At 40.1% G+C, this 27,429-nt stretch overlaps 2 protein-coding genes and 1 long non-coding RNA gene across 13 annotated transcripts in view; 2 read left to right on the top strand and 1 right to left on the bottom strand.

The window, feature by feature from the left end:
* Nucleotides 1-8,784, top strand: part of SNED1 (sushi, nidogen and EGF like domains 1) — a 123,009-nt gene extending 114,225 nt beyond the window's left edge. For all 7 annotated transcript variants that reach the window (XM_075201784.1, XM_075201788.1, XM_075201786.1 and 4 more), the window contains 4 exons: nucleotides 41-128; nucleotides 5,799-5,875; nucleotides 6,718-6,755; nucleotides 7,647-8,784. In XM_075201784.1, coding sequence (XP_075057885.1) covers nucleotides 41-128; nucleotides 5,799-5,875; nucleotides 6,718-6,743 — 191 coding nt within the window. In that variant the 3' untranslated portion in view covers nucleotides 6,744-6,755; nucleotides 7,647-8,784. The remainder of the gene's footprint in view (nucleotides 1-40; nucleotides 129-5,798; nucleotides 5,876-6,717; nucleotides 6,756-7,646) is intronic.
* LOC142143720 (uncharacterized) lies at nucleotides 5,882-6,248 on the top strand. The gene is made up of 2 exons (XR_012689569.1): nucleotides 5,882-5,982; nucleotides 6,014-6,248. It is a non-coding gene; the product is annotated as an uncharacterized LOC142143720 (long non-coding RNA).
* A 1,310-nt stretch (nucleotides 8,785-10,094) lies between the features above and the next one.
* Nucleotides 10,095-25,557, bottom strand: MTERF4 (mitochondrial transcription termination factor 4). Of its 5 annotated transcripts, none has more exons than XM_075201794.1 (5): nucleotides 25,438-25,537; nucleotides 19,292-19,436; nucleotides 18,405-19,171; nucleotides 17,362-17,724; nucleotides 15,689-15,926 (listed from the first exon to the last, which is right to left on the bottom strand). In XM_075201794.1, the coding sequence occupies exons 3-5, from the start codon at nucleotides 19,165-19,167 to the stop codon at nucleotides 15,922-15,924; spliced, it is 1,131 nt and encodes a 376-aa protein (XP_075057895.1). In that variant the 5' UTR covers nucleotides 19,168-19,171; nucleotides 19,292-19,436; nucleotides 25,438-25,537; the 3' UTR covers nucleotides 15,689-15,921. The 5 variants fall into 5 exon arrangements, with proteins under 5 accessions (XP_075057897.1, XP_075057895.1, XP_075057893.1 ...); XM_075201792.1 differs by having other exon boundaries at nucleotides 19,301-19,436; XM_075201795.1 differs by having other exon boundaries at nucleotides 19,301-19,436; nucleotides 25,488-25,510.
* Nucleotides 25,558-27,429: the final 1,872 nt, after the last annotated feature.

Raw genomic sequence — 27,429 nt, 5'->3', positions numbered from 1 at the left:
AGTGTGAGTTTTTGCAGAGGGTGACATCTTTGCTCTCCAGCCTGCAGAAAGGAGACATTTGCCTGCACCCGACTGTACTCCGAAACACTGTCGCATCCTGTGTGGGAGGGAGGAGTCTGTCACCACCTGTAAGTAATTAACCCTGGCTACATCACCGCACCCCATGTCATCATATGGAAGGTGCAGAACAGACTGTTCCATTAAAAGCACAGGGAGAGTGCATTCTCTCCAGAGTCTTTGGTCTGCATTGGCAGGAGACCCTGCTCTATATAAAAGAAAACTAGCAAATGTCAATGTTTCACTGATCAAAGGGATTTATCATTGTGATATTTACTCACTGCATTGCATACCCAACTCAAAATTAAGATCTTTTTTAACCCTTAATGAAACATTAACTTTTGTGTACTACAATTCTGTAGTAATTAGCAAAAAATTACCCAAGTACTATCATTAGCATTCTAGCATGTTTATAAATCTTATTTCTATTTCCTATCATTGGGGGACACTGTGAGACATTGGGGCATAGTAGGTGGGACTATGAGTGTAGGCACTTATCAAACTTGTTTGTTCCCCCACACTCCTCCCCTACTACGCCCCTCCTATCCAGCTCAGACCTCAGTTTTTTCTAAGTGCCTAGGAGATAGGTCATGTAAGTATAGGCTCCTGCTTATACCTGAGTTAATTTTAGTTTTTCACATGTTTATTTTATTTTCCTTTATAGGTGCATCGCAGGGATCGATCCCAAGACCCAGAGGAGTGAATAGCCTGTCGGCTTCCTTCACTCTGGGTCCCTGCGGAGCATATATCTAATATTCAGACATATGTTAAAAAAACAACAATAATCTATATATTCTTTGATATTGTTATTGTTTATTTACAATTCCAAAAATGTCTAGAAAGGGGACGTACAAAAATAAGGGACCCCCTGTAACTACCTCACTTAGCATTTCTTCTGTACTGCATTATATATGTACCAAAATAATGTGATACGGATTTATTCTGTGATGCTTTGCCTACCATTGCCTTGTTTCATATGGACCATTGGTATGTCTGAGCGCCATTATATATGTGGAGAATGTAATTTTTTATATTATCTTTTGTACAGCCTAGCGCAGATGCCCTCTGTGCAGCTTACGATGCTAGGGTCTGCGAACAATGTGCTCCCACTCCGGTGTCAGCAGCTCTGGAGGAGCAGTCTGGCCTAAATCACTGGCAGCATCAATGGTTGAACTCACTAAGGTGATTTTATAGTCTGGAAAGGTACATGAGTATCCCTTTTTCTTACGTTTCTACACACGCTCAGCCCACACGGATCAGATATGTCGCAGGCACATTTTCCGAGAGAGAAGCGGCATGCCTCTATCCCAGTCTGAGTCCACCCAGACAGAGACACATTGGCTCACCATCTCACAGGCATAAGCATAATTTTGTGTTTCAAAGTTGTTCACAGTGTGGATCAGGATAGGGTTCATTCCTCAGCAGAGGATGGCTAGTTGGATCTTGATTTACAGTCAAAAGCATTATTATCTCTGATTCCACATCCACTCACAGGGTGGATAATCTCAGCTTAAGCATTAGACGCATTTTAACCTTTGCAGAACACAAGTCTGCGGTTCCATTCGCACCTGCCCTATTTTGGAGACTATCTCCTCGTAGGATGGACAGTGCCTGACCTTTGGCAAAAGCCAAATAAACAATAGGCTGGGCTGATTTTCATCTCCTTCCTCTCCCGGCCGAGAGAATAGATGGGAAGGAACACCTGGGGTTGACAACCCTGTTGGATTGTCTGTTCACTTATTCTGCTATCCCTACGCAGGGCAGGCGCCCATAGAAAGTTTTTCTCTGGCGGTCTCTCTATCAAAGAGTGGAACCGGCCCTTTACTCCTCTTGAGTGACGCCAGGCAGTTTGTTTAGACCCAACAGGGTCATAGCTGGGTTTCAGAAAACCATCCAGCTATATTCAGAGCACTTAGCCAGAGGTGTCCAGATGGACGTTCCAAAAACGGAACTTCTGACTTTTGCAGAATTACAGACCAATCTCCAGGGGCCACTGGAGGTAAGAGTACCTATCTTCCCGTCAGCTCCACCAGGCCATGGCAACGACAGTCTCACATTGCGTGGTCACTCCTTGCCTCCAGGAAGAGCATATAGTACATGCACAGTTGCAGTTAAGTAGGGGTGCCTATAAGCCTGGTGACATTCCCGGAGATTGCAGAAATTTATTTCAACCACTTCCTGGCCCAGAGATAGCCTGGTTCTTCCGTCCCATTTAAACTTGCAGTCCCTCAACAGGCAGGTCTGCATTATTTTGTTTAAAATGTACTCACTACGCACAGTCATTGCAGGCAGTTAACAGGTAGTTCCTGTGCTCAATAGACATCAAGGAGGTCTTACATGAATCATTCTGGAGGGGGCACCGGTGTCTCTTCCACTTTGGCTGTACAGAAGGTTCAGTTCCATCTCAGAATCCTGCCTTTTGTTAACTGGATGACATTGTGCCTCAAGGGCTTCTGAGGTAAGGACGGTCATAGCAGAGCTAATGCGTGCCCAGTGAGTCACGATAATACCCTATCTGTATGACCGTTTTCCAAAGGCTCTATCATCTATTCAAATCTCCATCCAGTGCCTGAAAGCACACGACTAGGTTTGGAACCTACCCAGGTCCTCACTCATTCTACGACAGCAGATGCGTTTTCTTATGCCTTCTCTTCTGTACTGTGACCCACAGGGTCTTCCTACCAGAGGATAGGGCCCTCTCACTTCAGAGTAGAAGCAGGATGCTCCTGGCACAGAAAGAAGTTTCTCTTCGCAGTTGCATGAAGTTTCTGGAAACCAGGGTACCAATATTCTAGGCAGCAAAGTTTCCACGCTCCACTCACAACATCTTCAGAGGGAGATTCTCCAGAAAAGGTCGGGTTCCATGTTATTGGACACGCAGATCATCTCTCTGTCCTAACTGACCCGAATTCCCTTCTCGGGGTGGTTAGTCAAAAACAGTCAGAAGTGAGGTCAGTGACAGACGCTAGTCTGTTAGGTTGAGGTGGATTAATAGGATCCTTAAGGTTCCAGGGTCTTTTGGTCCTCCCAAGAGAACCGTTTCTTTCAAATTTGGAGATCACAGGTGCACAGTGTGTTGCATCAGGCCCAGCTGTTCCTCTTTAAGAAGCCTCTAGACCAGTGTTGGCTAACCTGTGACACTCCAGGTGTTGTGAAACTGCAAGTCCCAGCATACTTTGCCAATATATAGCAGCTTATTGCTGGAAGGGTATGCTGGGACTTGTAGTTTCACAACACCTGAAGTGTCACAGGTTAGCCAACACTGCTCTAGACATTTTGTCAGTTAAGGCCATGGCTGTTGCATATCTGTAGCATCAAGGGGGGAACACACAGCCCAATGGCAATGTGAGAGTCTACCAGGATATGGCCTGAGTGGTGTGTAAGGTTCCCATACTATTGACCATGTTATCCCGACGTAATTAAGTAGGAGACATCTTTTTCCCTCCTGGTGAAGTCTTGGGGCATTCCGTACTTAGTCCCCAGGGACTAAGGACTATACTCATTCCTCAAGTTATCCTTTACTGCTCTAAACCTAGAGACCCTCAGGTGGATTTTTCGATGCCAGGATGTTTCCCTGAAATTTCGGACTGGTGTACCTATAACTTCCACATCCCATGTTCTCGTGGGTGCCAAGGACTTTCTGAAAGGGGCGGTTTCCAGCTATCCTGGTGGGCCCTCATTTCCGCCTACCAATGCGGCCAGATCTTATAGTTCAGGGGCCTCTTCTGCCACTCTTTAGATCACCTAGCTAGACGTTGTGGCGTTGGAAACCCAGATCTTTGGGCCAGAAGTTTTTCGCAGGGGGCTGGTTGGTACCTCCAATACAGCCCATAGGGCATCTCCCTCAGCCGTTCTCATTGGGCTGGAAACGATACACCGTGTACTGTGAATACCAGGATTTCCTGTGCTGGCTCTCTAAGTTGTTTTCTTTCGCGAGCTGGCTCCGATATGGGACTCCGCTTTGGTTCCCTCAAAATGCAGTTCCCGATGCTGTCCATTTACTTCAGCACTGGTTTACAAGCTCACGGGAGGTTGTCTTTCTTCAGGGGGTTTCTTCAGGTTCAGCCCCCCTTTGGTTGTTCAGGTGAAGCCATGGAATCTAGATATTGTCATCAGAGTGCTTGCTTTCGCCGCTTTTGACCCGCCGATTCTGTGATATGTTATCTCATGGTAGGGGTGTTCCCTTGAATATCGCCTCTGTTTGCAGGAGTTCTGTGTCGGAAGTGTGTTTTGCACTCCCACATTTTACTTATCCAGGAGGATAGAGTGATGCATCACATCGGGCATTATTGGTTCAGAGGATAATGTCTGCATCCTACTTGACACAGTGGCTTTATACTCTTGAAGGCACAGTCTCTGTCCATGAGACTAATGGCCTCTTCGCCATTTCGAACGCTCAATAGCGGGGTTGCCCAGTTTCCAAACAGTCTTTTGCCCGCTAAATCACTTCCACCATCCTGTTGGATTCTGTTTGTGCCCCGCATCCAGTTCAGGTTACTTTTAGAGAAGGCTCTCCAGGGGTTTGGTCGCTCCTTGGTCAGCACAACAGGGTGCTTTGATGGAACAGTTGTGCAGGGTGGCAACATCCACTCGTTCTGCAGAGTTTCTTGGTTGCATGGCTATGCATCCACTGAAGCAAGGTTTGGGCGCAAAATATTGCATGCAGCCATTCCAGAGCATTCCATCTCTTAGAGGCAGCTTTGGTATGTACCCAATGTCGCGCAGTGTCCCCCCAATGGTAGGAAAGAGAAAAGAAGATTTTTATTCACCGTAAAATCGATTTCTCTGACTCCATTGGGGGACACTGTGCACCCTCCCTTGCTCTGAAAGTAGTGCTGTTTTATGTATTGCTTCTCCTTTCTTCCTGGCTTGGTTATACAAAACTGAGGTCTGAGCTGGAGAAGAGGGGCATAGTAGGGGAGGAGTGTGGGGAACAAGCAAGTTTGATAAGTGCCTAGACTCCTAGTCCCACCTACTATACCCTAATGTCTCGCACTGTCCCCCAATGGAGTCAGAGAAATCGATTTCACAGTGAGTAAAAATCTTCTTATCCATTAAAGATGGTGTCTAGAGATATGGTTTGTTTCCATAAGGACATATTCAATAATTGTTCAGTGTACACAAAACGTATTTAATCTAGCTTCTTCTGCATACTAGCACTCTCTTGGGGATCCAAATTACAGCTGGCTACGTTTGACGAGTGCATCCATCCAATCAAAACAATCTGCCATGTGAAGTCACTGCCTCATATCCCTGGTGCATATATAGCTTTACCTCAGCTGACTAGCACAGGTTTTGGCTGACTAAAAGGACCAAGATTCTACCGAATAGACCAAAAAGTAGATGCCCATAGCCACAGTAGTAGTGTGAGGTAGTTGGGTGGAAGGTGATGGATTTGAAAACTCCCATTAGGGATTAGAAGAGTTGTTACTCCTGTCATAGAATAGTTCCCAGCATACTCTTCCAGCATTAAGCTGCTATATATTGGCAAAGCATGCTGGCCTGGACTTGTAGTTTCACAACACCTGGAGTGTCACAGGTTAGCTAACACTGGAATAGCGCTTTAACTTCTAGTGCCCCCAACAAGAGATATGACCCTGGCATGTTTATCCCCAGCTCTTTACTCAATGTCCTTGTATGTACTATCATTACCTGCATTATTTCTGATATGGCTTTTGTTCCTAATTTGTAAGGGCAAGTTAAGATAACAAGTTCTGTAGTGATTATATGTGTTTGTGCAGGTACAGACGGGTATATAAGGTACAGCATGATGTATGCTACAGAGAGATCTGTGAAGGCACAATCAGAGGCAGACCAAGTGAGTACAATGATAAGGCTATTGCCATCCTACTACTACTTTCAGGACACAGACTTTTATTGTACACCAGTGGATCCCAAACTTTTTCAGTTCAAGGCACCCTTAGGGTCTCCATAATTTTTTCAAGGCACCCCTAAGCCAAAATAATTACCAAGTAGACCCCTGACTTGCTTGCCACTGACCAAGGCACTCCTGTGAGATCGCCGAGGCACAGTTTGGGAACCACTGTTGTACACGATTATGCAAGGTTAGAAAAATTGTAAAGGACGCTATTTTAATTAAACATAATCGGCCAGCTTTTGAATGCACACATATTTCCTCAGAGCCTAGAATTATCAGCAAGAAAGAGCCAGAGCTTGTACCTTACTATAATTTCTATATAATAATATGTTCATATCATCTCATGGTAAGGACATGTTTACATATTTTTCTGTATGTTAAGTTATATCACATCATATTGTGTAATGTATTTCTTGGAATATGTTATAGTTGGACTCACACTCAAGACCATGACACTTAATTCCCAAACCTGGATTGGAAGCATAAGACAACAGGAAAGATTAAATAAAAGTTACCCACGGCAACAAGACATTAGCTATCATGGGTCTGAATATGATATATTAAGGGTGTAGATAATGCTATTGCCCTTCGGACAGGATTATTAAATAGGTTCCAGTGAGCAGCCTAAACCATTTCAGCCAAACACCTCCCTTCTGGGATAACAATTATTTCTCATTATGATAACTCACCTTGAAAAGGGCTGGCTTCATTATGTCACCATATGTATATATTATGAACAAGGATACATTGATTTAGCACACATATTTCCATTCCATTTTCAGAGATAAGAGTCCCAAGTAAGCTTTGAAGATCAGGAACAGTAAGTAACTAGAATCCGGACATTTATTCATTCCCCCATAATACATGCTTTTGGCAATTGAAATGTTTTCCTTGAATCTGCACATATTATTGGCATCGATTGATCACTGCAATAGATGGTTGCAACTATATTAATATATTTTAATATATTTAGGATGGACGTGTGGTAAGTCTTGATGTTTATGATTCTAAATCAAATGAAGGACAGAGTGTTTTACCCCCTGCCCATAGATATTACAGCTGAACTACAGCATTGCTCAGTTCCACATCATATGTGCTTTTTCTTGGTAGCGATGCTGATCACATTACACAGCAAGGATTAAACTCAACGTGCATCAATCATTACATTTTAAATATACACTGTTTAGTATACCAGCCTTGGCTGCAGTGTGCAATAGTGGTGAAAATCATTAACACTTTCATAGTTTTGCTGGACAGGGAAGTATTTTAGGGCTAGTCCACCTTCAGAAGCCCCCATCCCAGGTGTATCACTTTGGTGACTGTACATACATTGGGATCACTAGTGGATTGTGCTGTATGAGAACAGTTCCATAGTGGTTAGCGATGCTGCCTGATAGCACTGACCCATGAGTTTGATTCTGAGAGGGCACTATCCGTATGTTCTCCTATTTGCATGTGTTTCCTCCCTCAGACTAATACCCTACTGGTAGGCTAAATTACTTCTGCTCAAATTAACCCTGGAGTGTGATCAGCTTACAGTCTAATGGGACAGAGACTGATGTGAATGATTACATATCCTCTTTAAAGCACTGCTTAATATGTAGGGGCTATATAAAGATATTATATATATGTATGTATAGCTTTTTCACATTAGACCAACTTACATTTTAGATTTATTTAACAAACTGAAAATGCCTGCGTTCTCTTACAGACACAGATACACTAGCTGCTGCTTGGGGGCAGATTTATACGTTGCACAGCCCCATGTGAGACCGTGAGCTTGTCTGCCCCCCTCCCCAACTTCACGGGACCCTGCAACCTCTCTCAATGTGCAAAGGCACAGCTGGCATTGGACATGGGAACGCCAGCCCTGAGTGACTCGAGGAGATACTCTCCCCTTGGCCTCCTCTGCTGGTGTCCTGTAGGGTGGCAACCCCTTCTCTCCTCAGCCAAAGATCTACAAGACCGTCACTCCTCATGTCTACAGGCCTGGAGGCATTCATTCAGTTTAATTTGTCAGACAGGCAGAGCGCAGTGTTGCTGGCTCTGGCACCAAACCTGATAGGAATCACTCTGAGGAATCGTCACTTGCCCTCAAAATTACGTCACACAATCCACAAACACTAGAAAACAACTCGTACAGAACCAGCACTGAGCTGGAACCACATCAGAATATGTAGCACAAGGTTCCCCATATCCTTGTCGGTTTATTCGCTCTGACTCTGGAGACCTGCACATGGTCATGCTCTTCCTGTGAACTGGCACACACAAAATGGGTTAGTACGTGAGAGACAAAAACTCTCTATCTTGATGACCACAGATTCATGTTACTGCTGCTCTGTTTTGTCAATGCATCTTCAAGTAGAGTTTGAAATAGTAAAACTGCTCAATTATTTTTGTAGCTTAGAGACTGATAAGAAACATAGGAGAAAAGCACTTGGCAACACAAATCAAAATGCTCATCTTGCCATTTATCAAAGCCATTAGTTTTTATAGAGACTAAAACAATTTTGTATGTGGGATCTCACCTTTAAATGAGAAAGTGCTCCAACAGTCTCTGTGTGACAAGAGGTTAAAGAATTGCATTGTCAGCGATGGTACATCCTTCACCACTGCCTCAAAGGTAAATCCCACATCCCACATCCCACATCCAGAGTAGCAGCAGCATGGTGCAGATAACTTTTTACTTGTTCAGGACCAGCCAGCAGCATGTCAAGCTCACCTCCAGGAGAGGTGTTGACAGCGTTCAATGCTGCACCCTAAGAAGATTGGGCTCTAACAATGTGTGTTAAGTTTCGCCGGCAGACCAGGCACTTCGGGTTTTATAATAAAACATTTTATAAAACAAACTGAATTTTAGTTTCATAATTTGCTTAGCAGAAGTAATATTATGATTATAGAAATGCTTTATTGCCATAGATACAGAGTGGTGAGGAGAGACACAATAAAATGTATAAAGGCTGTCACAGTATTCTGGAAGTTGTAATTCAACAAGAAGAATTTAAGGGGCATATTCAATTCTTTGTTTTCCACACCGCGGAAAAACTATTACCGTTCATACGGTAATAGCTGGATTTCAGCTCGCGGCTCAGGGAGCTGCGAGCTGAAATCCAGCGAGAAAATTACCGTATTAACCGTTTTTCCGCGCACTATTACCGTAATACCGGTAATAGTGCGCGGACCGCAGGATTTTCAGCGTTTCCGCCGAGAATTGAATATGCCCAAATCTCAGTTATAGTGTACTGCAGTATTTCTTCTGTCGCTACAAAATATACTCTCTTTTTTTATTATTATTATTATTCATGTCCTCAAAAAAATGAGTATTGAATTAAATACAGCTTTTTGCCATAAAGCAACAGACACATTAATACAAACACCTTGTCTGTAGCAGGAATAAGCAGCCCTTTATCCATTTACCTTGAAGACTCGAGTGTGGGCTTTCACAGCTCCTTTCCTATAAAAAGCTCTAGGGCTTATTTACGAATGCTGTATTTAGGTGCACAATTTGCACTTATCCTCAGTAACCAATCAGCTATAATTGTCAAATTTGCACTCGACAGATGACAGCTATTTGCAAATTTGGTCTGTGTGGTTCTATGCAAACCTGGACGCAATGATAGTAAGTTGACACGTTTATTTTGCTTATTACAAAAAACCTTGGTAGGAACCAGTCCTTATAACTTTACCACTGCAAACAATGAATTTGTAATGGTCCAGAGGTGCTGTATTTGAACCATAAGGCTACAGGGAAAGCAATAACAATGATTTGCAAATCATCTTTTCATGTAAGGGGCATGAATTTAATCTTTTATAAAAAGCTTGAAGGATGTCTGTCACATAACAAAAGACCAACCAAAATTTGTGTTTGAAAATGTAATGGACTATGTATAATTTTGATATTGTATAAATGTTTTAGAACAGCTGGGTTAGTCAGTGAGCGAGTCATTCTTATGAATATCTGACTAGCACTTTAGTCATCCAGTCAGGTCCGTAGTGGAATGGCAGGGAGCACAAACTGCTTCTCAGAGAGAGAGAACCAAACAAAACTTTTGAAAGTGTACATTTCCTATAACCATCCTGCATTCAAACAGGAACATCGTAAAACATGCCCTGTTGCTGTTTGTAGAGGCCCAAAACAAAGAACTTTTGCAATATTAGATATTGAAGTAACACATTCACATATTTTTATTTTTTCTTATAATTATTTAAATTTGGTCGAACACTTTGAATATTTCCCTCGTAGTCTTCACCTTCAGAGTCATCTTCACTGTCCGAATCTTGTTCTTCATCTTCGTCGTCATTACTTAGTTCATCTCCAGAGTCCACCATGTCTTCTCCATCTTTTCCACCTTCACGCTCCTCACGATCCATTATCTTACGGAAAGTGTAGAGCTCTTCAGATGAAGAACATGCGATGCGTGATAAGAAGTCCTCCTCAGATAATTGTATGATCTCCTTTAACTTGGGGTTGGAAGGAGGACACACACCTCTTTTATCAGGTGGCAGAAACCTACCAAGACGTTCCAGGAACTGGTGTCGAACTTTAATCTCATTTAGTGGAGTTAGGAAGATTTCAGAAGAAATTATCTCTCCATGTTTCCCACCCATCCGAAAATATACATACTGTAAACAGGATAAAAGCAAGAATTAACAATTTAGATTGATGCTGACCGTGTCAGTGGCCTGAACTTAGGTGGGAGAACAGCTTACAGCACATTAAAAGTCCTACATACATGGTGGATGGCGTTTAATATCATTATAATCAAGTTTTTCCTAACTGCATTAAATAATTAAAATGAATCTGGAAATAAATAAAAGGTTAATAACCAGTCATCCCAACATAAAATATAAGCTGTTGTTAAACGGGAAATAAATTCCATATAAATTCAAAGTGAATCAGATTACAGGTTCCTATAACAATTACGATAAAATGTCTGCATTCTTGCAAGCCACATCATGCCAGAATACTCTTTATCAAACATATTATATTATTATAACCTATGACGAAAATAAAATGCTGCTTCGGCGATTAAAGAGTTGTTATCACCCCTTCCACTTAACCAGACTGACAACAGTGGGGAACTCGGGGGGGCCAAAGTATGGCACAGGATTACATGGTAAATGCATCAATCGCTCACATGCCAGACTCTTTGTCCTGTTTGATGTGACTTGCAAAACTGACCCAAACACAAAGGTGTGCCCATGTCCTTACATTAGTAGAATGTCTGCTGTATCTCAATCACATAGAATAACAAAGCCATTTGGAAGTGGATAAAGGTAAGCATTCCTGGGAAATATATAGGCACTCAATAAAATACTATCAAATCAACAATACATGCATTCAGCACGACAGGTCCACTTACACAACTAAACAAGTGATTTCATTGTGTATTATTGTGTAAATAACAAACGAACTAATCAGACTCTTCAAATAATCTGAAATGTATTGATGCTCACCTGAAATGCTTCCTCTACATAGTTGGGATCTTGTGTCAGTGTTTCAGGGATTGTGTTTAGGATTTTCTGTACCTGTTGAGATGAGAACTGGCATCGGGTCTTGAGACACTGTGCCAAGTTTAACAGACGGGAGCGTGGCACAGAGAGCAGAGAGGGGCATCTGGACAGTGAGTTCTGAAGAGATCCTGTACCAGGGAAAATCATGACACTATTATACATAAAACAATGATGATGCACATAATAACCCAGGGCCAAGCTCTAAATATATCCGGAAAATCTGCATCTCTCTCGTGGGCTATTAACTACCGGTCTGGATTGTTTATCTAATTATGTATGATGTAGAGTTAAAGGGAGATCCCTACATTCATAGTTACTAACTTAGATCCATACATTTTCTGTCAGCATGTATGGGACAGTAGACTTTTTAACTTAAATATATTTACAAAACTGGAATGTCCTAATATACAACAATGTCAGAAAAGGGCTAGGTTCTCAAAAGGGTTAACACACTATTTGTAGTACATGCAACAGCAGAGAGTAAATTTTTGCTTATAGTGACCATGGTGTTGAGTACATCAAGCATCTTGTTATAAAACAAGATTTTTATTTTAAAGGATAGATATGGCACAATTGTGGTGAAGTTGGCTAATTGATATACATTTTCGGAAATTGCGCACCAGCTTAAAAACTAGGCCGAGGTTTTTGACCTAATCCTCCGTGCGACAGGAGAAACATTACACCCCAGAATTAGCACTGCTTCCACCACTACCCCCAACATTGTAAAGCCCATGATAAATATGTAACTTGACACATACAAACAAAGATCCAAAGCCACCTCCCCCATTCTCCAAGATCATAGAAGTAGTTACGAAATGGGAACCATTGGCTTGAAATACGAACAGTGTATTTTGTGTATGTGTGTTTTACTGAGCATCTCACCACCGTAAATCTCAACAGATAATCTTTCTGGTTTTAGACTGGTACCAACGTTCTCCACATAGTGGTTTAAAGTTTGATGTGTCCTTCTAATGCAATTGTAATATCAATGTACCCAGTCCCCTTATTGTTTTCCCCTTCCTTCTCTTTGTACCATTCTTTATCTGCATATTTTAATTAATTTTTTTTTCTTTAATAAGTTAAAATGAAAGGCCGTTTGAGAAATGCCCCTAATGACAGCAGAAAAAAAATAAATTTGTAGAAACAAGTCATAATATTGCCCATCAAACACTAACATATGAGTTTGTGTCTCTTTTGAGCATCATTCATCCACCGCACAACTGTCAGCACTGAAGGAAGTAGGATAAACTTACTGGAAAGTCCAGCATCAACCTCTGTCAGGTTTAGAGATACAAATAGTGCTTGAGAACAGAGCCTATCAATTCACTAGAAACCAGTGACATCATTAAGGCATGAAACAACATGAATTGATCGGCTTCACTGTTTTAATTTTAATGGAAATAACTGGTAACATTAACAAATGAATAGATGACAGTTCATCAAATCTGTTAGAACTTCCAGTAAGACATGTTACCTTCTCCCAAGCCAAGGCTCCTCAGAGTATCTACTCTGTCCCTCAGGTCCTTGGCTGTTGTTCTCAGAAGTTCTGGCCTTTCTTCGAGCATTCTCAGTACAGTTCTATGGCTCAGTCCAATGAGGCAAAGCTCTCCAATTGTCGATGTTCTGTTCGGAGGGCATCTCATAGACTGGATCTTTTCAGCTTGTGTCTCGGAGAACCCCATGTTCAAAAGCTCCTGCCTGGCACTAGGAACATTGGACAGATGTCTCAAGCATAGACTGGAGCGACTGAAAGCAAGCATGTGTCTGAGACATAGGGACACCTAGGAGGGTCATGAGATAAAGAGTTAGATCATGTATCACACACTGCCAAATGGTACAATGTTACTAAAGCTATAATAGAGATAGCAATCTGTATTTGGGCTAGTAAAATGACCTACCATTGCCTAAAAACCACTGTTTCATGACAGAATACACCATTAATTTTAGACTAATACAACTCCCCTAGCAAGTATCCTGATGCCACATTATACTCTGTAACAACTCCCCAAAGGATATTAGAGGAGTAATTTGTTTATACTCATTGTTTAGAAGGCCCAATGTACCAGAGGCACAGTGCGAGATTGTTGGCTTACATAAATTATGTAGCCTAGATGTTTGCTTATATTATTTTCCCATCAAGCTATTGAGTGCACTGGGTATTTTTCTTTGTTCATTTAATTTTCACACGACACCTGACTAAGCTGATCTACAGAAGTGATAAAGTAGCAAGTGACCCAGTCATTGTGTGTTGTGAAATCATCATCCACGTGTGGAACTATTGTTATCCACATACGCAAATGCATTCAGCGGTTTCTACTGTCTGCCTGTATGGCTCCATAATATACACTGGATCCAGCGTGCTTCCACAGCACGCGGAGATACCTTTGCTCTCTATGGTAGACACATTCTCTGCACTAAGACACACCTAAAACGTAGCATGTACTATTTTAATAGGGCCTCACATAGACTAAGGGGCAAATCTGGCTATAGGGTATAAATTTGTAACTGAACAAACCATGATGCAAAAAGTCAGACAAGTGTGAGGCTGTCCCCGAGTGTGGCAAGTACGAAGCACAAGGGAGGAGTAGCTTTGAATAATTTAAAGGCAATGTTACACTGGCATCCAGAAATATCAGAGGAACAGACTGTAACAAAAAGGAGCATATGAATTGGGTGAAAGGGTGTCTTGAGGAATATCAGGGTCAGGAGAGATGATGGGGCTAGGACATGCAAAATCTATGTCAAGAGGTGGCAGGGTAGATTCTGACATAGTGATACTAGGAAGCAAAGCAGAGACTACAAGTGGTGCTTCTGAGACAGAAAGGGAATGGGGAGACGCTGGGAGTGGAAAGGACTGAAAGCTCACAAGACCAAAGCCCCCTTTACCCACTGTCTCGCATTAGCACCTCTTCCATCAACCTTGTATGTACTTGTTCTGTTTATGTACGATATGTTATTGTGACGGTCTGGCGCCTTACAAATAAATGTTGTAAAACTGGACAGAACATAAGTGAGTGTAATTTATACCATGTCTGCATGTGTGTGTCTGTCACAGGAGTAGTCAGTGTCTGTATATAGTGTGAAACAATCACATGCTAAATACTATATACTGTAGCATTCCCTGCATAATCTTGTCCCTTGATTGGCTCTAACTGCCTTGTTTGCATTCTGCTGTCTCTCGCTTTCTACATTTCAGAGAAAGGTAATATAGATTCACCAAAGTCACGTTTAACTTCATAGAGACATCAATGTGGAATAAGCCCCCATTCATGAAGGAGAGTGGTCTTGACACAAAACAAATAAATAAGAGGTAAACCTGAGAGGACTTGAATACAAAGTGAATATTTTGGTTGAAGAAAGCCTAAAAGAACACAAACAATATTTTAACTGGAAACCCCTGCACCAAACTACTGAACCCTGTCCCCACTGCTGTACAGGGCTGCGCTGAGAAGCCCTGCTGGGGAAACAAAATTTCCTCCTCCTAAGCCACAATCTGTTTTTGCAAGTTTAAAATGCCTGCCCTCCCTTTTGGATGTTGAATGTAATGGGGAATCATTATACTGCAGGATCCTGCTGATGATACATTGCTAAACCACAGCATGGGGTCCCTACCTCCCACCCCATTTTACAATCCAAAATATGGGACATAAAAAGTTAGCATTCATTTTTGTTCTGATTGCTCTAGGTAATTTTGTAATTGTACAGGTCTTACGACAGAAAAAAAGACAAAAATATAAGAAAAACAAATTATAGCACAGATATACTTATTTTTAAAAGAATTAAACACTTATGGTTAAATTTTATTTTAAGCAAATTTTATTTGAGAAAAGGGGTATAGAACGTGCTGGTTTCCTTTTCATACGATATATGTTACACAAACTTTTCCCAACATATTACTACTTATACAGATGGAGTGGTTTTAAAATCAAGAATTGAGGGTATTCTAACAATCATAAATTCTTGTGTTTGGTTGATTTCAAATACAGCGCTGGGCGTTATGCTGAAAGTGGGGTAATCTTTAGTATGCAAACACTATGAATGTTATTTCAAGTCGATCACTTTAAGGACACACTGAATAAGCAGCATTAACATGTTGTCCTAAGGTTAATGCCAGGTCCAAATTAACTGATATTGAGGAGGTTGTGAATTTCCTTTTCAGATCATTTTCACACAATGTTTGTAAATATAACTTAAAGAGTGAAAATAGTATTTGGAATGAAATCAAAATCACACAAACAGTTGGTAGAAAAAAATATTTATTAACAAAAACAACATAAAAAGTGCAGCCAAGCAGCTTAAAGGTAATGTTATATGTAACAAACTGGCGCGTGGTACAAAATATAAAGTACAACTAGTAGTAAAGTTGAGACGTAATGGAAAGGATATAAGGTATAGGATGAGAACATGCACGTTATATGTGATGACAAATATTCTGGGGCAGCCCTGCAGAGTTAGCCGGTATTGCAGTCAGTTTAGTCTGTAACAAAAGAAACACATTAATCACAAAGAAAAGGACACACAGAAATACAGTTATTATCATGTACTGTTTCGAGTTCTCTATAAACTATTACAATGTTCACCCTCTCAGGACTGTGATTACAATTATTTTTTCACTGAACACCACCAAATGGTCACCAAGGCAACCGAGAAACAAGCATTCTATAAATAAAGAGAACTGTACTGAAGCAATACTTATAATTACATTTTTTATTGTTTATTTTTCCCATTTTGTCAAACAATGCTGCTCATGTCCGAGAGATGCTGGTTTACAACTAATGGTTTAGCAATGTCAAGCAAGAATAATGTCATTTATATTTTAATTAGGCCGCTTTTGCCATGGATTATACTTTATTTCAACAAATATAGCAAGGTGCCACCCTTCACATTAATGAAGTAAGACAATTTTTTTTGACAAACATTAATATTGTGGCACAGCTGACCAAGGTTACATTTCTTTTTATACCGAACTCTGGCAAATCCTTCATCTCTTTATACAAGCAGAGCATCCCCAATGGTTCCAAAGACACTCAACCCATGCTGGTTGTTCTCCAGGCATCACAGCCTTAAACACAATGAATAGGAGCAGTCCTGTGAGGATGTCAAATGGAAGCCGATTGGACAGAGTCATAGGGGTAAATTTATCAAGCTGCAGATTTGAAAAAGTGGATTTGTTGCCTATAGCAACCAATCCGATTAAAGCTGTTATTTTGTAGAATGTACTAAATAAATGATAACTAGAATCTGATTGGTTGCTATAGGCAACATCCCCACTTTTTCAAACCCGCAGTTTAGTAAATATACTATACTAGTGTATATTATGCTGAAACACCTTTTTTTCTCTATGTTCTAAATATATGATCCTCCAACTAAGATCACCGTTGTGCCGTTACAAGTCTAATTATCTACTTAAATGAAGGATTAAATTTAAAGGGCTAATCTTGATAACTATTTTTGTTTTAGGACTGTGCCCTGTAATCCGTGCTATAAAATAAATGCTGTGATACTTGTTTTGTGTGTTCTCTTGATCTATAATCACTGTGTATTTACGCAGCAGGCAGCTCTTACTGGTTATATCTATTGGACCAGTCAGTTAATTACCCTGACTACATATAACACTATCAGCTAATTATAAAGACAGTAGCCTACTCTTTTGCGCTGGCTCGCCACATTTATTTACAAAGATAAAAATCCAAACACAGCATTAAGGAAGGTGTAGTTAAACAAATATACACCATTTTGATAACAGAATTAAAATGACCTACACACAGGCCAGGTATACTCCTCTTTTATTTTCTGTGACAGCTAATTAGATGAACACTATCGGCTCCCAAGCATACAGTTCTCCTTTATACAAGTGTTTAGCAAGAGTGAAAGCAATTCCCAGCATACAGTTCCTGCAAGAACAAGCATACCTGAGAAGTATTCTGCCAGGACTGTGTCTCTCTGCAGAGTGCCTTCCATCGTGTCATCCTCAGTCGATTCATCTTTGATGGGAGATCGGAGATCCAACGCAATGTCAATATCAATATTTTTCAGGATTGCTATATTGTGAATGATGCAGCACACAGCAATGATTTTACAGACTTTCTCAGGGTTATACAGCAGAACACCGTTCGGATTATCCAAACATCGGAAGCGGCTTTTCAGTACATCGATAGTTTGCTCTACAACAGAATAAGTTGAGGCGTGCGATAAGTTGTAACTGATTTCTGACTTTGTGGCTGGGTTGTCAAAAGGCGTTAGAAGCCAGGGTTTGACGCCATATCCCGAATCACCTAAAAAACAGTAACATTCTCAATCATACCTACCAAAACACATGTTCATTCATGTTGACAAAGCAACCCTAGAAAAACTGCCTAGGTCTTCTCAAAGAAAGATAACCAAACCAAACCCCAAACTTTCCAATTTCTTCAAAGTAACTCCCCCCTGCATGGAAACACATATTATTTTGAGGCAGGATATGGTGCAGAAGACATATCAGGTACTACTAAATTCAGTTCTACATTAAACAAAGCTGGTTCTTGACCCATTTTATTCCAATCTCACATTAATTAAAAACCACCACATTTAGCCTAGGACACGGCACCAGACATCTGTGAAACAGTACAAAAATATGAATACAATTGTTGTGAGGATATCTAGTTATGTTCTGTCTTTACTGGTTTGGGTAATGTAAGGCTACAGATGGTTCTTGCTTTTGCTAAATACACCTAAAGATTACAGACTGATTCAACACAGACTATGTAGATAGTCACCACTAAGAATACCAAGCTTCCTTACAAGTTTTCATAAAGCAGTCCGCAAATCTTATTTTATGCATTGTATCAATGAGGGAGGACTCAATACAAACAACTTACATGTCTTATTTATGGCAATTCAGAAACTTAAGTTAGGAACACTGCATTCATGAAATGGCCAATTCATTCTGCAAGCATGATCCTAGCAGGATACTTACCCAGCAACCACCCAGTAAATTCTCCTCTCTCGAATCTTTCATGTATCTCAGACTGTTTCAGAACGGATGAGTCATGTGTTGATCCGGGAAATTGCGAGACCACATCCAGGATCCTCATATCTGAGGCACATACTATCTGCACATTGATAGAGTGATAGTGCTTTCTATTACGGTACCGCTGCTCCATTTCTGATGGGGGAGATATGGCTATGTGGGTACAGCCTACCGCACCCAGTACATTTGGAAACCCATCAATTCTCTGGAAACCATCTTTGAGGAGCTGTAGACCGGCGGCATCACTGGGGAAGTTTATGAACTGATCCGTGAGCTTTAGGATAGCAGATATGACCTCAGAAAGGGCACGGCTGAAAGTGCTCTGGGTTATACCACCAGCTTCCGCCACAGTGCTCTGTAAGGAGCCGCTAGTGAAGTAATGAAGAGCGCAGAGTAATTTCACAATCCCTGGGACTGCATTACTTCGCTTGGTAGTGGAGATTAAGTCTTTCTTTATGAGTTCATATAAGGACATTATGGCGTCTGAATTAAGACGGTAACGCTCTTTAATATCATTCTCGTCAATTTCAGAGAGATTTATTCTGACAGGGAATATTCTCCTTCGTCGCCGTCTTAAAAACTGCCTCCTATTGATATTATTATTTTCTCTGTACTGGCGTTGTTGCGACTCATATTCAGCCTGCTCGTTTAATCGTTCACGATGCGCTCGCAATCTTCTCAGAATCAAATACGGCACCTCCCAGAACATGGTGCTAGAGGGGAAGTAACAAACATAATGAAATAAGACACAAAAATAAATATACAACATTATGGACAACACTATGTCCCCAAGGTTCCATTTTAATTTTAGTTCCACAAAAGCAATTGCTTACATTACTTACTAATAATACAAGTGATGAGATCCCCAACAGTACTGGAGAAGCTTGCATTAAGGAGGACGAGTGATGCCTGTTAAAGCTGGCAAGTCCACAGTGTGACCATTCATCCACAGATGCCACTGCGGCGATTGTCGACTTTCTAGAGAAAAAGAGATACTTCCAGGAGTAACACACTGATGTGTGTGTAGTAATATACGATATAAAAGTAATGTGGTACCACCGGACACACTGGGATAAAAACGCATGCGAATCAAAAATACCTGCTTCTTGTGTCATATTTTTAACTCCACATATCATTGTGGGTGATTGGGGAGCCTACTATAACCCTGGCAGAAGGAAAATGTAGGAATACAATTCTATGATTGCACTGTACTGTGAATGATGTAGGCAGCAGATAAATACAAATGTCAGATAACAAAATAAAAAACTTCTAGACTCCATCCAGAAGCTACTGCAATAGAGACAGCCATTGCCTTACAAAGGACAAGATTTTTACATTACAGATCAAAAATTTAGCATACATTCCACCCACCCTTACGGGAAAGTGATCCCCAACCAGTGTGGTGGACAAGTGTGTCTGGATGTGTCACTGGTATTTATGTGTTATAGGGGAGGAGACTTGCAATGGCTATATAGTATGCCAATATACTTTTATTTGAACATCTGCGTGCCACAAACAATAAAAATGCATTAAGCAACTTTCTATATTTTCCCTTTATAGACAAATCTAAATAATGGAAAAGAGATTTAGCTTATTATTCATGTCGCAGAAATGTTCTGAGCCCCTATAAATGTGTTACTAGGCCTACTCACAGAGTTTATCTTGCATACAGTCGTTGCTTTTGTCTGTGTCCCATAATCCCTTAACCTACGCTTAAAACAATCATCTCAATACTATTCACATGCCATAATCCTTCTACAATACAAGAGCCTGGGGAATAACGGTGATAATAAATATCACAATAAAATAAAAATAAGCCAAGTACCGGTATATACGATTTACAATTTATTTTTCAATAACTGACCAATGAAGCACATGCAGTATCTTAACACCTATTGAACGTGCCTTCATGTCGATAGTCCATAAACAAATGTGAGGTTGCCTGCAGAGTTATCACTCTGTAAGATGCAATAAAGATCTATGGGAAGGCCTATTTAGTATAGTAGACTATGCTGAAGGAACACTTTATGACATAAGGAACATGCTTTAAATGTGCTTTCAAAACTAACATGTACAAGATATGGTCCGTGTTTTAACTAGCTTTGCTTCTCATAACCATAAGTATGAGTCCTTATTCAGCATTCATCTAGGATAAAAAAAAGAGGAATCTTGTGACATTATGACATATATATGTAAAGGTTCCCATATTCCAACAGAAGCCAGAAAACATGTCACTGCCTTATTATGGGTGTCACTTCAGGTAAATATAGGCTGAATACAATGCTTTTCAATGGTCTCACAGACAAAAAGTATCACGTCCATAGAAGAAATGCCTCCACCATCATGAAAAACTTGTATTCAATGTTCGCAGTGCAGATAAGCCCCCAACATCTGCTTAGTTAGATCTATTATTATTAGGAAACCCACACGTTAGGGTTATTGGACTTTTACATGAAAGCGTCCACACGCGTGCAGCTCTGATAAAAATGGCAGAACATTGGGGGAAAAAAAAAAATTAAACAATTTGCCTGAAATCAAAATGGATCAAATTGTTTTCAGACATGATTGTGAATCTGATCAGATAAATTGAAAAACATCTTCTCAGGCAACATTGTTCAGAAAACGTACTTTAATGAACAGCTGGAGTGGATTGCAGCTAGTTAAAATTATTATTAACCTTTTAGTGAAGCACTTTACAGAGAATATTTAACCATTTGTATTTGTCCGTGCCTCAATGGAGCTTACAATCTATATTCCCTACCACATGAACACACACTAAGAGGTATATTTACTAAACTGTGGGTTTGAAAAAAAAGAAAAAAAAAAAGTGGAGATGTTGCCTATAGCAACCAATCAGATTCTAGTTGTCATTTTGTAGCATGTACAACATAAATGACAGCTAGAATCTGATTGGTTGCTATAGGCTTCATCTCCACTTTTTCAAACCTGCAGCATGATAAATTTACCCCTATTCACTGCATCAGAAGCCAATCAATCTGTCAGTACATCTTTGGAGTGTGGGAGAAAACTGAAGCACCCAGAGGAAACCCACACAAATAATGGGAGAACATACTAACTCCACAAAGATAGGGCTCTGGTCATAATGAAACCCATGAGGCAGCAATGCTAACCACGATGCCACACAAATGATGTTAAAGTGTGTAATATATGTATGTAGACCAAAAAAATAAAATCACTTATTCTTTAAATGCTAAAAATGATCACCAATCTGATTGCTTGGCAATCACATTGTTCATAAGATAAATCAATGCTCAGTAACAGAACAGGAAAGACCATTAAATAAGGATAAATGAAGACGATAGGGTATTAGCTCTTGCTTTCTGAAGTGCTACATGTATAATACATATGATGCTAATATTACCTCCTTAAAATAATATCGGTCATCACTCCAGTGTTCATGATAAACACCTGTATATTTAATACTACAGATATGAGAAGTCACCTCTAATGAGGCGTTGTGTATTTATATGGTCATAGAACTCATTGCTGACTTAATATTCTCATAATTTATGGTCCAGATATTTTCCAACATATAAATATTCATGATAGATTCAGATTAGATGCTGGTTGCCATAATTTAAATGCTTGCAAATAAAATGTAATAACAATGGCAACAGACTGACAACTGGAGACACTGCACTCCATTTATAGTGGTGAATGAAACAGATTTACCAGTTCTGTGTTACAGAAGCATCAGAGCCCCGGGGGAGGAAGGTTGCATATAGCAGATTAGAGGGCTATAGCTAGTTGGAGGGGCACCCTTAGGAAAATCAGTTACCCCGGTGGCAGTGCAAGTATAAGCAACATAACAGGTATGTGTGTGGGGGAGGGGGGGTGATGAAATTATTTATTAATAAACAAACTTTAATGTGCTACAGAGTATTAAGGCTGCAAACATTAAAGTTTACAGTAATATCTAAAGTGCCAAAAGCCAGTTTCTGCAATTATCAAAAATTATCTGCATAGCACAAACTGTGCGATCTAATATGTTACACACACTTAAAAACAAATGGTACTTCTACAGGAATACTGTTCTTACTGTACTAATAGTCTTAACACAACGTACACATTGTTTAACCTAATATTTCTATAGATTTTTTTATTAACAGACAGAACAATTGATACAATAAATACACTAGTGCAACAATTGCGCTGATGTGACATTAACAAATAAACAGACAATAATGTCTCTAAAGTAAAATTATTTTCTTTAAGTAAAATGTGATTTCTTCTTTTATTCAGATATATCTGGCTTAAAACACATAAAAATATTAAAATCGTCAATCTTCAAAAGCAGGAACCAGTCCCTTCTGGGTATGCGCTTACCCTGGGTATAAAGATGTCATAGCATGTAGAAAATCATCAACTTCTGCAGATAGGATGTTATACCACCAGAGTCGGAGACGGCTTCCTCTGCTCACACGTAACCGTTACAGCTGCTCCTGGATCCCCACTTACACCAACGCGTTGTGAATCAAGCTCTTTATCAAGGTGTGGGGATTAGTGGGAAAATGGTGCTTATTATACTACTCATGTCCAATCACACTTATTTATACACCATCTAAAAAGGATGAACATTTACATATAATACATGATATGTATTGCACATATGTACATCTGTTTCATACAAACAATAAACATGTATCCAAGTACACCAAATTAATACAAATTTAAAAAAAAAGATAAAGAAAAATATTCTCCCTTCTCTACACTTCAATAGGGTTCGAACTCTCAACCTATGCATTACCAATACAAAGGCTGACTCAACAGAGCCACAACTCTAGCTAAGTAAAGATGAAGGATCCCCTAACATATAAATTGAAGAAAAAAAAAAAAGAGAAGTACCTATATTCTTTTTTTTCTCATTCTCATCTCACTTTTCTAAGACCACAAAAATGAGCCGAAAATGTGATAATTATTGGCTCACTGTAAAGAGATACATGAATGTAATGTTGATTCTATTACCTCTTTTTGTGGTTTTAGAAAAGTGAGAGGAGAATTGAGAAAAAAGGATATAGGTACTTCTCTAGCAGAAGCTGAAATGCAATTGATTTATCAGTTTGGCACTTTGATCCCCAATGGGTTAAATAAAGAATTTGAATTAAAAAGTTGTTTTTTTTTTTTAGGTATTGAAGTCTTTACTTCATATCCGTTTTTTTTTCTTCAATTTATATGTTAGGGGATCCTTCATCCTTCCTTAGCTTGAGTTGTGGCTCTGTTGAATCAGCCTTTGTATCAGTAATGCATAGGTTGAGAGCTCAAAACCTGTTGAAGTGTAGAGAAGGAAGGGAGAATATTTTCCTTTTTAAATTTGTATTAATTTTATGTACTTGGATACATGTTTTATTGTTTGTATTAAACAGATGTACATATATGCAATACATATAATGTATTATATGCAAATGTTCATCCTTTTTAGATTGTTTGCATATAAATAATTGTGACTGCACATGAGCAGTATAAAAAGCACCATTTTCCCACAAATCCCCACACATTGATAAAGGGCTTGACTCAAACGCGTTGGTGTGAGTGGGGATCCAGAAGCAGCTGTAACAGTTCCGTTTGAGCAGAGGAAGACGTTTCTGACTCTGGTGGTATAACAGCCTATCTGCAGAAGTTGATGTTTTTCTACATGCTATGACATCTTTATACCCAGGGTAAGCACATACCCAGAAGGGACTGGATTCTGCTATTGAAGATTGACAATTTTAATGTTTTTACAGTTGCTATTCTCCCTTGGTCTGATACTTTTTACTATGTTGCAACACTTTTTCTTTCCCAGCCTAAATCAGGCTACATGAGTAATGAAGTAGCTGTGTATTTTAGTTACTAAGAATTAGTAAATAATAATAATACAACAAAATTGAGAAATGCTTGACATGTCAGTTTTGTAAGATTGATAACAAAATAATGCCCATAATTAAAAGCATAAAAATTAGTTGTAAAGTGGATTCACCATACATGGGGTAACATTTTATAGGTTCTGCCTAGTTGAAAGTAAATAGAACATAATACCTAGAACTACATTTTCACACAAAAAAAATTAGACTCTTTTCTTGTTTTTACCTGTCTCTATGTAAATGCTTTCATATTTCATGTAGTAAACATATCTAAAAGACCATATTTATAAAGATAAAATATAGCGGTCTGTGGTTGAGGTGGAAAATTAGAAGTGGCGGTATGGAAAACATAAGTGAATGGAATCTGACAGTTTTACAATGAAGGCAATAGGAGGAGTGGCGGTATGGCATACCACCCTATACACCCCGACTTCAACCACTTGTAGCAGTATAAAGGACCTAAACCAGTGGTTCCAAAACTGTGTGCCGTGGCGATCTCAGGGGTGCCTCGGTCAGGGCCGTTTGTAAGCAAGGTAGGGGACTTCTTGGTAAATATTTTGGCTTAAGGGTGCCTTGAAAAAATGATGTAAACCCTAAGGGTGCCTCGAACTGAGAAAGTTTGGGATCCACTGCCCTAAACACAAAAAAGTATTACTCTTCATGGAAAGTGATGATGGGCCACCCAGTACAATTTTGGGTCCATATTTGCAACAAAAACTATCAACCACATTCTTGTATTGGCTGCCACACAAATTATGTAACCTGCAAAATTGTGTTTAATATAAAACACCATTTGCCTAAAACATCTCATTGTCAGCAGAGTCCCCGCTATAGGGTGCAGGTTTCCATACACTGCATAGGAGGGAAGGTCGGGGTATTGCAGTCTACTTTACCAGTTAGTGGGAACTACAGCTGGGGCAGGCAGGAAGTAAGAGACATGTGATAAGGGGCAGCTATTTGAGGTGTGCCCCCCTGAGCTATGTGGATACACAAGTACCAGCTAATAGCAGCTGCTGCTACCTCTATCTCCACCACATCCAGTGACTGACGTTACCGGCAGCAGACAGCGGGCACCACCGTGTAATACACACAGCACCGTCTCTATGGACATAACTCACCATAGTAACACGCCACAGCAAGACCTCTCTTACAGCCCATAAAGACTCACATGTCCTGTGTGCTCCAATACACACACTTCCGCCGCGGGAACAGCACCCGGCACTAAGGGTTCCGCTTCCCAATCCCAGTGCTCAGTGTACTGGTGGTTTGCTCATAACAAGTAATGGGGTCGTCTGTCTTTATCAGCAACATAAGGCAACTGGAATAATAAGCATTTCAAAAAGTTCAGCTGAGAACACGTACATTGGTTATAGGGGGTGAGTTGTGTCAGAGGCGAGCTCTAGCCACATAGCAACATCACTTGTGTATTATAACAGGCAACACCAATTGGATCATCATAGCCAGGAGTGTGCTATAAGGCAGCAGTGATCTGGGGAAATCAAATGTATGGAATCACAAATTATGCAAATATTATGCTATAAAATTGTTTATTTGTGGCTTCTACATTGTTGGTAAATAATGACTCACAATATTTGTGTTTTGTAATATACAAAAGTACAAATGTTTATGTCAGCATGTGAATGGGGCGAAAATATGCAATTTTAGTTACCCCTTGAGCAGTAAAATGAATAGACCGAGATAATGATTGTTACAGAGACCAGCTTAATAGTCACATCCCTGTAACGTTCCTTCACACCTATATTTGTAGGGGAGTCATAATTCCTCATGACATTTATAAAATGGAAATATTAAGGAATGAAAGCATATAAAAAAAGCATTATCTATTTTCATTTTTATACTTAGGCCAAGCTTTAACTCACCCACCCAAATGCACATTTCTAATTAGGCCATTGTCCTTTTCAGGAATGCCACAACCTTTTAGACCAGGCCTGTCCAACCTGCGGCCCTCCAGGTGTTGTAAAACTAAAAGCCCCAGCATGCTTTGCCAGTAGACAACCTGTTGATAGCTGGAAGGGCATGCTGGGACTTGTAGTTTCACAACATCTGGAGGGCCGCAGGTTGGACAGGCCTGTTTTAGACCCTGAAAACTGGGGCTGCTCTACAAACATTGGGTTGTTGTATAGTGTTGCTAAAGCTGGGTACACACTACACTGTTTTTGTCCAATAATCGGCTCAAACTGCCGACATACGACCGCTCGTTCAAAAGTCGGGTCAGTGTGTACAGTTACACAATGGTCGAAAGTCTGCCCAAATGGACGATTCTCGCCTCATTTGGTTGGTCGTACCGTTTAATATTTTCGTTCCAATCTCGTTACCACTGTGCAGTGTGTATGAACTTCCGACGGATCCACGACAATCCTCCCATACTTCCTCGACCTGGGGGGCGGGTGTATGTAAATTTTTATGTCAATCCCAGTCCCACGTGGTGCGGAATCCGCACATCACCGTTTTGTATCTACATATATTGCACCTGTCTGGCTGCAGACCATTACACTTGTGTAAAGCACGTGTGTTATTACCCTTTGCGTCTCTGTATTCATATTTACTCTTTATTCACTTATACCTTTATAACCTATTACATTTATATTAACCTTTATTAACCTATAATTGTGAAGTACCCAGAATAAACCACACAGTGTTCAAGCAACATTTTTATTGCAAGAAAAAGGTACACAAATTGTAACACACACAGCTGTCAGAAAGATCCGCATGAGAAGTGAGCACGCCCATACCAATCAGAGAGCTAAGTACTGCAGAGTATTATTTTTAAGGTATTTTTAAAGGTGCTACTGGTTTGTGGCAGAACAGGTCTTGATGTCGTTTCCATTCCCTTTGATTTCTTTATCTACGAAACAAGGAAATAAAAATGTTTATCATTTAAATTCTATATATGTAATTTACAATCTACCTCATAAATACTCTCATTTTCTCACCTTTCACACTGCTAGAGATCATTTTATATCTATATTTTGGTCCCTGTGGCGAAATCGCAATAGTAGCGGGCTTAACTTCCGAGCATTCTGGAAAACAGGCACCATTTTGGTTATTATAATGGTACAGGTATGTCCCCAAAGCATTCACATGTCTCT

Source organism: Mixophyes fleayi, chromosome 3 (genome assembly GCF_038048845.1).
Source record: "Mixophyes fleayi isolate aMixFle1 chromosome 3, aMixFle1.hap1, whole genome shotgun sequence".
Taxonomy (NCBI): domain Eukaryota; kingdom Metazoa; phylum Chordata; class Amphibia; order Anura; family Limnodynastidae; genus Mixophyes; species Mixophyes fleayi.
The sequence above is the reverse complement of the archived record's forward strand: the minus strand, read 5'-3'. Positions and strand labels throughout refer to the sequence as shown.

Excerpts from the sequence above, each read along its gene's own strand:
- MTERF4 (XM_075201794.1), bottom strand. The coding sequence starts at position 19,167 with ATGTTCTGGGAGGTGCCGTATTTGATTCTGAGAAGATTGCGAGCGCAT. Across the intron at positions 17,725-18,404 it reads ATTTACTGGGTGGTTGCTGG|GTGATTCGGGATATGGCGTC; the intron begins GTAAGTATCCTG and ends ACTGTTTTTTAG.